The 13,935-nt window shown below is 40.6% G+C and overlaps 1 protein-coding gene across 5 annotated transcripts in view; it reads right to left on the bottom strand.

The window, feature by feature from the left end:
* DPYD (dihydropyrimidine dehydrogenase) overlaps positions 1-13,935 on the bottom strand; it is a 347,633-nt gene that overhangs the window by 35,979 nt on the left and 297,719 nt on the right. For all 5 annotated transcript variants that reach the window (XM_086842923.1, XM_086842920.1, XM_086842919.1 and 2 more), the window contains exon 20: positions 9,258-9,437. In XM_086842923.1, coding sequence (XP_086699049.1) covers positions 9,258-9,437 — 180 coding nt within the window. The remainder of the gene's footprint in view (positions 1-9,257; positions 9,438-13,935) is intronic.

Here is a 13,935-nt window from a genome sequence, read left to right as displayed (position 1 = left end):
ATGAATATGAAAAAGCTGATCTCTGCCATTGAGGAAAATTCTTGCACCAGCAAGTGCTGACTGATTGTGATGAGGAATGCTTTATCACCCAGATCCAGACACTCTTTCATATGGTGATTATTATTCCTGTCATGACCCTCTGGTCATCAAGCCACAGTGTCTTTTGTCACGAAACAACTATCCAATAAGGAATAATCTAGGAATAAGCCTGTAGCATAATATCTTCTGCTTGCTTATACACACAGCAGGAGGAGGAAAATCTTCTTCCTGTGAGTTATTACCTGCTCTAATCCACTTTGGAAAATAGCAGTATTTCCTTAATTTTGTGAAGCATGCAAACATATATTTCACAAACTACAGCTACATTAATAGCTCAGACCAGAGCTGAAAGCAAATCTTAAAGCTCTCTCAGGTAATAAAAAATAGTCCAGCATCGCCATCAAATCCACGGCGGCATATAAACTATCAAATATTCACATTAAACTTGGTAAGAACATTCAAAGACTGAATTGCATGCCAGCTTGCCTCTATGTTTAATTTCATATTGTCTCCTGTAAGGCTGATGTGTCTGGCCTAATTCCTGATGCCATTCTTGGAGCAACAGCTTTGACAAACAGAGGTAACACTTGTAAAAAATCCCAGCAAATGCTACATAGCACCTAAAATGTTAGGTCTGATTTAGTTCTTACACAGAGACATTTTATATTAACATTGCCATCATCCATATTAATATTATCCAACTACAATCCGATTTAGAACTCATTTGACCTTCCACACACTATTTCTCTGTTTTTTTCCAATTCAGTTTGTTGAAGGAAGGGGCTATTCCTCTGCAGTCAGACAGCACACACCACACTGAAAGCATCCAGGGAAGAAGGGCTGGGAACCCTGCTCTGGAAGCAGAATGAGAAGCCATTTCTGGCCACACAATCCAGTTCTTTTTATGTCTTTTCTGTCTCTACTGCCTATGTAGATCACCTAACACAAGGGTTGTTTTGAATGGTTTTATCCAGCTAGCAAACTAATCCTAAGTAACAAATATAACAATACATATACAACTGTACAGAATAAAAAATTAATGGTGTTAAAGAAGGATGATGCACAGAGACATTATGTGTGACACTGGGGAGGAAGTGGGGGTAAGTGTGCATGGTTAATATGAAAAGATGTCAAAAAAAACGAAGCATAATAATAGTGCAATTTATCCTTGCTAAACGTACTGCACTGTGCTATAATTAAATATGAAAACCTAAATTTATCTCTATGTTCGGCTGTCATTAACTTAACAGGGAGTGCACATGTTCTAATCTAATGGCTGATTTTTTTCTCCATGTGCAGCATATTAAAATGTATATTAGCCTCAAGGTGCATAAACACAAAATAATAGACCAAAGGTTTTGGCCTGTGGAGAAAAAAATCCATGCTCAAAGGCCGTCAAGTAGCTGGTGATGCAGGGGAGACACTCACTTAGCCTCATTAAGCCGAAGCTCTCTTTTGCTTGTCTTTTGTTCTGCATGACAGCAGCCTCTTTGTTGTATAATAATTCATTCCAAGTTCGTTCCAAGCTACCGAAACTGGTGAACTGTGGCCATTTTAATGAGCAGTATTGGTGGTATGCATAATCTGGAAGCCACGTGGACCAGGCAATCACAGAGCACTGCAGCCAGCAAAATGAGATACTGTCGAAATCACAAATTTGTCAAGTTGTTTTTGGACAGGGTATTATAATAAGCACTAAAATATGCATCTTATTACTCTGCATCTGCCAGTCAAAGATCACTGTAATGAATGCATGCTGGAGGGTATGACCAGGCCGTTTCCCTAAGTAAAACAAACTACAGAGTACAAAAAAAGAATTATGTATTTTTGGCAGTGCCTGGTTTGTTTTTTTTTTTTTTAAATCCTTTTGCATCAGCAGTTGGATTTTCCTGGCTTGATGTCCACTGCCAGCAGTGAATGCACTAAAACTGCCACAGCCAAGGAGTTAACGTGAATACATGGTTTCTTAATAGCCACATTTACTGCCTGTGCATCTGAAACTTTCAACTCCATGCTTGAAGTGAATTTAACATACAGCACATATAAACCCCACAAAGACTAAACTACTTTAAATACACTTTAATAATCCTAGCTCCTTTTGTTTTACACATTTCTACTGCAAATGGCTTCACTGTTATGGAAAATACATTTTACGTAACATGCTCCCTCTGTGAGAACAGCACCGTAGGTAATCACAACATAAACTTCCATAATAGAACAATTAGGACAAAAAAGATTTTAAAGTGGTCCTTTTTTTTTCTACAAATTTGTCAGACTCATAATGGAACTCAGCTTGAGAGGCTGGGAGGTTCACCAGTGGCAGCAAACCTGGTAAATATGACTTGTGCAGTGGGGTGCAGAGTCTGCTCTGCTGGCACGCCCCAAAGCACGGCGGGGATGCCCCACACAGAGCCACCAGGCTCTCCCCTGAAGCAATGCCCACGGAGGCCTCTCACCACCAGGTGAGGAGCTGAAAGACTACCTGGGGAGCAGAAGGAAAGGACTTATTTCCTCATCTGCCTGCAGATAATGGTGCAGACACATTTTGGCAGAGCCTTATTTTTGGGTAGCCCAACAAACATTTGCAGCAAGAGTCCCTGAGTGTGCTGATGCAAGTTCCCATAATATCCTAACCTAAGAGGCTTCTTGATCAATACTGGCTTATACTTAAAAGGCTTTGTCTGGCTGAAAGCCGTATTTCAAGTCCAAGTTTTAGCTAATGGGAAAGAGGATCAAAAGGCTCTATTAGGTTTGTGAGGCCAGGTTTTGGTAGCAGGGGGAGCTATAGGAGAGGCTTCTGTGAGAAGCTTTTAGAAGGTTCCCCACATCCAACAGAGCCAATGCCAGCCAGTGATGGACCCGTGGGTGGCCGTGAGTGAGTCAGTCGGGAATTACAGCAATACCTCTCTGATAAGAAGGAAAGAAAAAATTATTGCACAAAGGTAATTGCACTTGGAGAAGGGAGGAAGGAGAACACGTGAGAGGAGCAACCACAGACTCCAAGGTCAGGGAGGTGCTCCAAGTGCCAGAGCCAAGATTCCTCCGCAGTCCCTGGTTCAGACCACGGTGAGGCATCTGCGCCCCTGCAGCCCTTGGAGGTCCATGAGGATGCAGAGATCCACCTGCAGCCCATGGAAGAGACTCACTGGAGCAGGTGGATGCCTGAGAGAGGGAACAGGCCATGCTGGAACAGGCTCCTGGCCTGCAGATCTATGGAGAGAGGAGCTCATGCTGGAGCAGGTTTCCTGACAGGGTCTGTGGGCCTGTGGCACACCCACGCCAGAGCAGCCTGTTCTTGAAGGACTGCACCCCATGGAACTGCTGCTCATGAAGAACTGCAGCTTGTGGGGATGGCTCACATTGGCTAAATCCAGGGAGAACTGGTCTTCCATGGGAGGGAACCTGCACTGATCCAGCGATGAGTGGAAGGACTCCTGTCCCTGAGCAGTGGGAGAAACAACACGAGAAGAACTGACCACAACCCCCATTCTCTGTCTTCCTGTGCCACTAGGGGAGGAAGGAGAGCCAGGAAGGCAGCTGGAGAGTAGGGGAAAAGGTGTTCTTAAGATTTAACTTCTCATTATCCTGCCTTGATTTTAATTGGTAATAAATTCAATTAATATCCCCAAATTGAGTCTGTTTTGCCCATGATGATAACTGGTGAGTTATCTCTCTGGGTCCATATCTCAACCCCTGAGCCTTTGGTTATATTTTGTCTTCCCTGTCCAGCTGCAGAAGAGAGTGAGGGAATACTCTGCTGGGTACCTGGCATGCATCCAGGGTCAATCCACCATAGCTTAAAGCTGATTTTTTTCCCCTCTGACTCTTCTTCAGAACTTGTGATAGCAATATGGGAAAATGTTTTTTTTCACCCAATGTTAATTATCTTATTGCAATCTTTATATCAACATATGTTAAACAGACCATATTTCCAGCCACAAATACCATTTTTTCTGCCTTTTTTTTTGCAGTGCTGGAAGCAAGGCAACTGTTATTTACCACACTGGGCAAATTTGCTTTCCTAAAGAACAAGAAGCACTTTCAGAAATGAAGGGTGAAAACCTCTGCTCAGTGATGGTAGTCAGAGGTCTTGAAGACTCTGAAGGCAGACAAAATTTATGATGCAACAGTGGCTCTTGCATGGCTGTGAGCTCCCATTTAATTTATTTATTTAATAGAAGAGTTAATTTAATATTTTTTATGAAGTCTGGCTAGTATAGCAAGGTTATTTCTCTGCCATACAAAAGACTATTTAGATTTGACTGCAGTAGAGTTAGAATTTAGCAGGTTTATACTGTTCAGAAGATTCAGATTTTAGTACCCACAGATAACTTGTAGGAAACGAGTATTTTAGTCTAAATGGAAAGTCTGTTCCAATGGGAAGTCCATTAAAGAAAAAAATCAGAAGGCTGCTAAATTTAAGGTGATGAAATTTTGTTGAAGCCATACACTGTGCGTGTGTAGCATGATTCTCTCTCATCTGTCTGATGAATAAAGCCACTACCTATAAATGTGTTTTTACCAGATACAATTTTAGCATTTTTAGTACAGCACAACCTTAACAGTTGAGAACTATCCACAGTGCATTTCTGGCTTTGTACGTTTCTGGAATCAAGATGCTTAAATTATTAGGTTTTGTTATTTTTAATTTTTTATCATTTAGGCATGAATAAACAAATGTCACTTGTTCATAACTGCTGGTGCTGAAAGCAAAGTATGAAACATCTTTGAGATACATTTATCTCTCCCTATAAACCCACACCTACCAACTGAGTACACAGCCAGATTTTTGTCTGGCTACCTGGCACGTATAGCAGCCACTGCATTATGACTTTTATAGCTAACATTAATGGAAGTTTCTACAGAGACACACTGTACCCCTTCTGTGATCACCAGCTGACACCAGTGCATTTCTGGGACATAATCATTTCAGCTCCCTGGATCAGTGAGCAACTAACAACAGTCCTGAAACAAACAGTCAAGGTGAGACAGTGAGACACACAGGGGATCGAACTGCTCCTCTGGGGAATATTACACCTGATTCAGATACCTAGTGAGAGCAGAGTTATCTTTATCACTCCTGGTCATCTATGCTCCTGAGAAACTCGTGAGTATTATTTTAAAACATAATTCTATTAATTTTGTATTGTAAGGGGACCAACTGTGCCCTTCTTCTGTTTTATGCAGTCACCCTAGTAACTTTGGGTTGTAAGAGTGTGCACTACATCTTAACTGTCTTCCTGACTGCATCATGCACTTGATCTCAGCCCTAAATTCATTCTGAGGTAAGTGTGCTTTTACACAAGTTCTTCCTTGAGGGAGTCAGTGAGAAGCGCTGTGGTGTCATCTTTACTTTGCCATTCTCTCATCTCAGCATCAAGATTTGCACATTGAGATTAAACCTGAGACAGGCTGACAACTTTTATTCCATGCAAAGGTGACTCAGAGTTGATATTAATGACAGTCATCTGTGCCAAGGTTTCAAGTGTCAGGTCCTCCCACAAGAAAAAAACAAACCCCAAAACACAACTCAATAAACCATCTGAAAAGCAATGAGGAAGGAAACCCAGAACTCTGGCTTTGGCCACTTTTGTGAATCTGACACAGCATCTGTGCTAGGACTCCCTTTGGAGCTGTTGTGGATATGGTTACAATCACAGGAAAGAAAGAGTAAAATTGGTGGAACTATGGAAAATTGTATCATCCAGTGACTGAAAACCAATGAGGCTGGTATTTCTAAGTGGGAATCTCACTCCTATTACAGGCAGTGTAGTGCCACAGGTCACATCCTGGACAATGGCTCCAGCAGCAACTGCTGTGTTAGCAAAAGGGAGAAAACTACTGAAAAGACTATCAGAAAATAAATACCTCTGGCTCAAAGATGATAAATTTAGGGTCTACATACAAAAATAAATAGATTCTGCAACAGTGAAAAAAAGTAAAAGAGCACTCAAGTTTCCAAAATATTTTCCAGTGCTGTGATGCTTCTGATATTTCAAGGGCTATAAATTATCAGAAGTATTAGTTTCATTAATGCAGAAGGATGAACAGATACTAATCAACATGAATCTCTTTTTCAGCCAGAGCTGAAATTTTATGTTTGCTATTTAACTGCTTGTCATATTACACTATTTAGCACAGTATTCTCTCTGTTTAGGAAGGAAATTATTGTGATAAATGTAACACCTGACAGTGATAACTGTTGAGTTCGTCATTTATCTGGTGACTGCATGGCAAGACAGCTTCAGTTTGAGGTTAGGTGTACCATTTAGAAGTTATTTATCTTTTAGTTTACTCTGGTCATCAAATACTACAATAGTTCATGACAAAACTCTGCTGTGTCACTCCTCCGTGGCAACACTCTGCAGTCAGCATCTGTTTGATGCTGAAACCAGGACAGAAAATGAATTATAAAAAGAATAGTCCACCATTACATAAAAATACAGATATTAACATCCAATATTGCACTGTGAATCAAAACAGATACCATTATGAACATACTTATTTGGAAACAGAATGGCTCTTTATTTAAAACTGGTAGAGGCTCAAGGGATTTGTATACAATCAGAAAGAAAATGGTTCTTAATGCTGGTGAAAATAGTTCTCCCTCAGTTCCTTATTACTAAAAATGTCAAATATCTGAACTTCCTATCCCTATGATTCTATTTGAAAATAATAATAATCTTGTAACAAAAAGGAAGATCATTCCTGTTTTTTTTTGGTAGGTGGCCTTTTTTTTTGTTTGTTTGTTTGGTTTTTTTGGGTTATTTTTTTAGGCAAATGTTGCAGTTTAGCTTCTCATGAGGTCTTACTGAAGAAGCTGCATTTCATCTCGTGGTATACCCCAACACAAAGTGGGACACCTCCTTATGTTTCTATAAGGCAGGATTTTGACAGTCACATTTTACATTGTATATAACATATAACATTCCCACACATTATTTTATGGTTGAGAATTTATCAATAGGTTATTTTCTCTGTTCCAAACAGAGAGTAAGGACATGCTTTTTAGTGAATTAATTTTAGAAAGAGACTCACAAATGTGTGTTATGACTTGCTGCCAAGCAAGTTAGATATTTGTGTTTGAATTGAGATGAAACCACAGTACTTAACTAAATTTACTAGGCACAAGTACATGAAATCCAATATTGATAATAATTTATGAAAGTAAGAATACTGATTCCTACAATACTGCAAACTTAGTTTATGATAACATAATTAGTTACACTAATAACACTGCTTAGGCACAGTCTTGCTAATTAGGATATTATAAATATTAATGATATCAAGTCTTTGTATTTGATTGCCCCTAGTAGGATCATTTATCACGGTGTTTCCAGTTACCAGAGTTATATTTTCTTCCTTTTCCCTTGAATGTTCATTCCTGGACAAACAGCCATCCTCAGCTTATGCCTAATATGTATCAATAGCTTATCAACAATGCAGCCTGCTTAACTTTAAATGCTATTATTTAGTAGCAATGTTAGAATGATATAATTCAGTGCAAATATGAATACATAATCAATTTTATTCTGTATGTCTTTTAAATATCTAACAGAGCCAGCCACACAAGATTACATAGGGCTTTGTTTTTATTCTTTTTCATGTGACCTGTTTCAAGTTAAGATTCCTTTGAATTATTAAATGCTTCCTTAAAGCATATTTTCATGCAACCTCTTTAAAGTTAATTATTGATGTAATGACAAGCAATAAAACCTAAAAATTACAATTATTTTTCCTCATTTAAAAGGACATGAGAAACATCTTTGACAGCAGTTGTCTGTCTAGTAAAATACAAAGGTAATACAAAGACAGAACACTGAGTGCAGCTTTAAAGAAGAATTACAACAAATCTGTAACATGAGTTGAAAATGCTGTGTAGGTTTCCACAGGTGTTAAAGGAAAGAAGTTTAGCTATAACCCTTTGAGCCTGGTTTAACTGCTTAACATAAGTAGATGAAAATGAAACTGCTTACATCTTGGTTTATTTTTAAGCAGTGTATTATCCAGAGCTTTAGGAATAGGATTGTCTTTCCTCCTTGAAGGTAATGTTATAATTTTCAGAGCTCCACAGAGAACAACAACAATATAGGAATCTCTAATCTCCTGCTAAATCCAATTCCAGTCATCAGCAATGATAAGCAGAGATTTGGAGGCGTTTGACACTCCAAATCCTATTCTTTTGTAATTCTTTACTTTTTACAACATTTTCAACCGTTGTACATCAGATTTTTGGAAGGATAATCAATAGGCATGATGTATAACTGAAATCAGTCTTCAAAGTGATCCCCTCTAGTAACCAGAAACAAAAGCTTGGCCTCCCTGCTGTGCAGGTATTTTGCTTAGAGCAGGAGGCAGCCGGGCATCAGCAGGAAGCCAGTTACACCTCCCTGCTTCTCAGCATGGATCAGCAGGTGCCCTGGTGGAGGGGTGAGCAGGGCTGGGGCAGCTGCAACCCATTGCATCTGTCAAAAATCTCCAAAAATGCTTTTGTAGCAGGGAACTACTAGAGCAGAGAGGAAAGACAGTCCAGAGGTTAGGATTTCATGCTGACCATCATTTACATTCCTATTTCATCACAGACTTTCTAGGTTTAAATGATCTTGCAGCATTTATTAAATTGTCTGGAGTCACCAATCCTCACCTAGAGCCTCCCTGTCTTGCAGAGGGTCTGGGCAGCAGCACACATGAAAGACCACACGATGCTCAGGCATGGTGATTGAAGGACCACTACTACCTGATCTTGTGTTCCAGCTGACAGCTGGTCTGTGACTACCTGTCTCAGCTGGCCAGAGCCAGTGCAAGAGGGGTTTTGCGTGTCTCCTGAACGTTGCACCCTGGCTGAAACACCTAGGAACTTCTGCCACAGTACTGGGATCAATCTGGACTTGAATTTCATTAAAATAAGCAGTTCCAGAACTTGTTAATGCATTTGTAATTTTACGTCCTACACTTGTTTTAAAGGCATGATGTTATGAATCACGTGAAGCTATCACATTTATAGGAAAAATGTTAGCCCATATCAAGCCATTTCACGTTTGTCTTCTTAAGCTGCCTACATATATGTTAATATTCAGAAGGAAAATGACTTGGTGACTAATTGTGACAGCAGCAGTGATTAATCAAGGTAAGTAGCAGAAACTGCATACAATGATTATGGAATTACATTCAAAACCAGGACAGTGTTATTATACAAGAATGGCAATAAAACAACATACCTTTCCCATCAGATCAGCAATCCTAGGTACTGGTTTTCCTTTCTGATGACACATGGTTGCAGGACTCTGTCCATTCCAGTCTTCAAGTTCCTCAATGCTTTTCAGGTACAGAAGAGCTTGCAGTCCAGTGCAGTAGTCATCAATAACAGTGAAATCTTGATTTTGGATTGCACTGCACACCTACGAAATGCAAGTCAGTTATCAGCACCACCCTGGCAGAGAAGCACGTGGAATTAGCAAACTCTTTGTATTTACTGATTATCAGGTGACCCTTCCTGCAACCCCACTGGGAAAGAACTACAAGAATTCAGGATTATTGTCTGCTTAATCCTATGTCATGATATCGCCACTGCAGTTCAGGAAAGAAAGGGCTCACTAACAACAGTTATGCCCAGATTTCCCAGCAGCAGCCCTTGGACAAGACCCGAGGGCTGTTCAGAGATAAACCTGCAAGGCCAGCCCCAGATGTGCCTGCTGGGGAGCTGCTGCTCAGCACACCAGCACACTGGCAAAGCACCAGCTGTGCTCAGAGCTTTGCCTGCAGACACTCAGTGGTTTCTCCCAGCTTGCTCTGTTCAGAAAGCACAGGCATAACCAGTTAGGTCCCAACCTAGCAAATCACAGAACCACAGACTTGCTGAGACTGGAAAGCTTTTCTTGAGATCTTGTTCAACCTCCAGCTCAGAGAAGGGTCAACTACAGGAGTTTACCCAACACTGTATCCAGTCAGGATTTGAATATCTCCAAATACAGAGACTACACCTCTCTGGGGAACCTGGTTCAGTGTTCAGTCTCCCTTGCAGCATTTTTCTTATATTCAAATGGAATTTCCTTTGTTTCAGTTTGTGCCCATTGTTTCTTGTCATTCCACTGGATAGCCCTGAGATGACTCTGGATTCAATGGAAGTGTCTCAGCAAGCAGCACTCATTAACCTGACCTGTTAGTATGAGGTGAGCATTGCCAGGCACAGAACAGAACAATCCTCTTCTGCCACTCAGTGCAACTGGGAGGCCAGGCCGCTTTATTTTAGGTACTTGAGAAGCACAAATAGCAATATAGCTTAATAAATATATAAATATATAAATATATATAGTGATTCCTGACCTGCAGATCTTAACATGCAAACACAAAACTACTGACAGAAGAAAATAGCCTAACCATTTACATGGGTTCTTCTAGAGCATGTTGGGGCTATCAGCTCAGGCTTAAGCCCACAGAGATCCCCAACCAAACTGACAACTGAATAAAAAAAAAATCCCTGACTGTTGTCTGAATGCCTTCTCATTAGCTAAACTCTAATCAGCCATCAGTGACGAGCTGCAGGGTTGATCGAGTGTCATTAATTATCAGTCCCTGGAAATGCTCTGAAATTCCAGATGTGTCAGTGTTTTCAGCCTCTGATTCAGCTTTTATTGTAAAAGCTGAAAGGAATGCTCCTGATTATACCTTGACTCCATGCACACATAGTGAACACAGCAATGAAACAGCCACCTACTTTAGAGCATGAACTGGTGCACACGGACATGCACAAACACATCCACGCTTCTTGGATGTGGAAACACACTTTAGATCATAACTGACATCAGCACTTAAAAAGCACAGGAAATACACCATTGTTTTCCCCATTTCAGAAATGACAATACATTCCTGAAGACAGGTACACATCACATTGGGAAATACCATATACTACTGATGAACAGGAAAAAAATAAGGGCAAATTATAAAACAAGCACAATAACATTCTCTATGCGCTGCATTTACATTACAAAAAAAATCTGTTTCTCTGGAGAAACAGTGTGGGCATTAATTAGGTCTGTTATAACTTCCAGAGGCTTCAAGACTGGGTTTTTATGGGCGGGTTTTTTTGTTTGTTTTTTTGATGGCAATTATAGACAGCATCATAATTACTTCCCATACAGGTTATTTAACTGCAAAATTCCACTGATGCTTATTGAATCTTTTTTGTAGAGCAAGGAACTCTCCAGGTTTTTTAATGCATGGTTAACACTTTTATTATCTACTCTTAAAAATACTAAAACTGTAAAAAAAATGCAGTTAAAAGCCACGTCATGTCACTTGAAACAAGTTCAGACACTTTTGTCAAAATCCTGAAATATTTTGACAGGATGTATACACATGAGATACACATGAGGATACCTATAATAACCTTATAAATAAAGAGGCTTTTACTGTTTTCCAGCTTGTGGTGCAGTGTTATGAACTGCAATAATAGAAAAATGTATGGAAGATAATAACACACTAAGAGCTAACTATTTGATCCTTGTGATTCTATATGCAGCACACTATTTGTCTTCCCTGGAAAGCCAAGAAAGTTCCAGAACTGAAGGCAAAATGCAATTTTTAAGAAAAATGTGAATCTCTGCACTAAAGAAAAATGTTACATGACATGGAAAGGCTTAGAACAAACAAGTGATCTCAAACAATCCTCCTCTTCTGTGGAAACCTTATGACTGTGGTGCCCAGTGGTGTGGATAATTAGCCAAACATAGGTCTTTCACTGAATTCACTGGGATAAAAGCAAGTGCTTATGTTTATGGGCCTTTCCTAGAACAAGAAACCTTCAAACATTAACACATACAAAACCAACTGAAATAGTTTTGCCATGTTTTTGGCAAATTCCAAAATTCTGAGCTTATGTTGCACAAATCAGATGGTGAGATTTGTATTTTAGGCTTACAGTATCTTCCATCAATCAGTGTAGAAGCTGCATTTTAAAAGGTGGTGAACAAAGTCATGATAAAAGGTTGCCCTGACCCATCAGCCATGACAATTTCTACACCACAGAGAGAGGTTTTTAGCATCATACCTGGCTGCCTCTGAATCACCAGTTTAAATGACATTGTGTCCTCCTTTCAGCACAAGAGAAGTGCCAGGGCAACAGACCAGGTGAGATTCACTCAGGCATCCAGAAAAATCACAGAAGAACTGAACCGGCCCATCTCCACACCTCATTAACGCCCCCAGCTTTGCTCCAGCTGCTTGCACTGGGAACAGGCACCTGCCTCCCTGCAGAGCTCAGTGCTGAGCCCGAGCCCCCTCTGCTGCAGCCCAGATATTGCTCTATCCAAAACAGTTGCTACCACCTCTCATGTCCTGTCTTATTAAAGCACCTCAGGAGGAGACAGAGGCGAGAAGCTCTGCGTACACCGTGTCCATGCCTCGCACACCGATGGAGCAGCAGCAGAAACTGCAGCCAGCCCTGCCCGCCCAGCCCCTCTCCTCAGCATCAGGCTGTACCCACCGGGCACAGCACAGTGTGCTTACCTTTGGCCCCTGAAGCAAAAGGCTGAACAGCACTGAGGCTTCACAAGTGAGAACACAGCCCTGTAGTGCTGTGCCAGAGCAGTGCTCTGTACCCCGTGGCCAACAGAGGCTGCCTATGGACAGGTGCACGAAGCAGAGCGCGCCCGGACCCATCGCTCGCGTGGTTTGTCAGTCCAGGTCTGGCAAGCAGCAGTGCTGGGACTTTGCACAGCAGGGATGGCACCTGTTTAATATCCCTTAATCCTAAATAATCCAAGTGGATCTGTTTAATGAGTAAATTAACATTCAGCTGTTCACTGACCCAGCCTTTCACCTGAAACATTTAAGCAGAAAGTATCTGCTGTGGAAGATGAGAGACTGGTCCTGTGGAGCATCCTATGGGGCAGAGTGAAGTCCAGGTCACAACAAAGCTGTCAGCTGTACTTCTGACAAGTGCTGTCCTGCTGTTTTGCTTGTGTTGGTCTCTAGCTTTGGACTGGATGAGAAAGGTGCTGCATTTTTCCTGTTTAGGCAGGCAACATGTATTATTGCACAAATATGCAGGGAGGTAAGTTTGCACAAGCTTGGTTTCACTGCATTGCCTGGCTCTGTCTACTACTACTACTACTATTGTAGTAGTAGAACTGCAATGATTTAATTTTTAACATTGTATCTCCTGCCTTTTCTCCCAGATCCAGACTCCAATGATTGTCCCTTACATCCCAAAAGAGACACCTGGGCCAACATGCAATGTATGATCAATTACACTGTGCTCTCGGTATTCCGAAATCTAAAACTGCTCAGTGTAAGCTGCAACTGTAAGTTACAATTCTAATCTATACAGAAATGCCTGAGATAATAAAAGACATGATACCTACTTGGCTACTGGTAAACATACACCAAATTATCTGATTGGGGAATGGGGATGCAAAATGAATCACAGGTTAAGGCTATAAGTAAAACTGTTCTGCAAAATGCAATGATGGGAGAGGCCCACAGCAGTCCCTGCTGACATCTTTAAAAATAAATGACCAGTCTGTTCTATTACTAAATAAACATCAAAACTGAGTTTAACTTTGTCACAGGAATTAGAGACATTACACGTTTTACTTGAGGAACTGGAGTAAACTGTAAGAAGATAATTATCATGTAAAATAATTTTTACAGGTTTTTACAAGATTTTAATTAAATATTCAAATGAATCTGAAACTTTTAATTCATATATTATGAAGAAAAGTTCACTACTGGTGACAAGTGCTTCCACATCATTCACAAAGCATTGTAAATGCCTTTGCTGTTAGCAGAATCATTACACAACAAAGAGATGCCAATTTCTGAGGCGTTTACAGAGGCAAATCCCCTGCACTGTTTGAGAGCTCTGTCTGTGTAAGACCCTTCAGTTTTGTCCAGAGC

This window comes from Cyanistes caeruleus, chromosome 9 (genome assembly GCF_971803275.1).
Source record: "Cyanistes caeruleus chromosome 9, bCyaCae1.hap1.1, whole genome shotgun sequence".
NCBI lineage: Eukaryota > Metazoa > Chordata > Aves > Passeriformes > Paridae > Cyanistes > Cyanistes caeruleus.
Note: the sequence above shows the minus strand (reverse complement) of the source record. Positions and strands in the feature narration are given on the sequence as shown.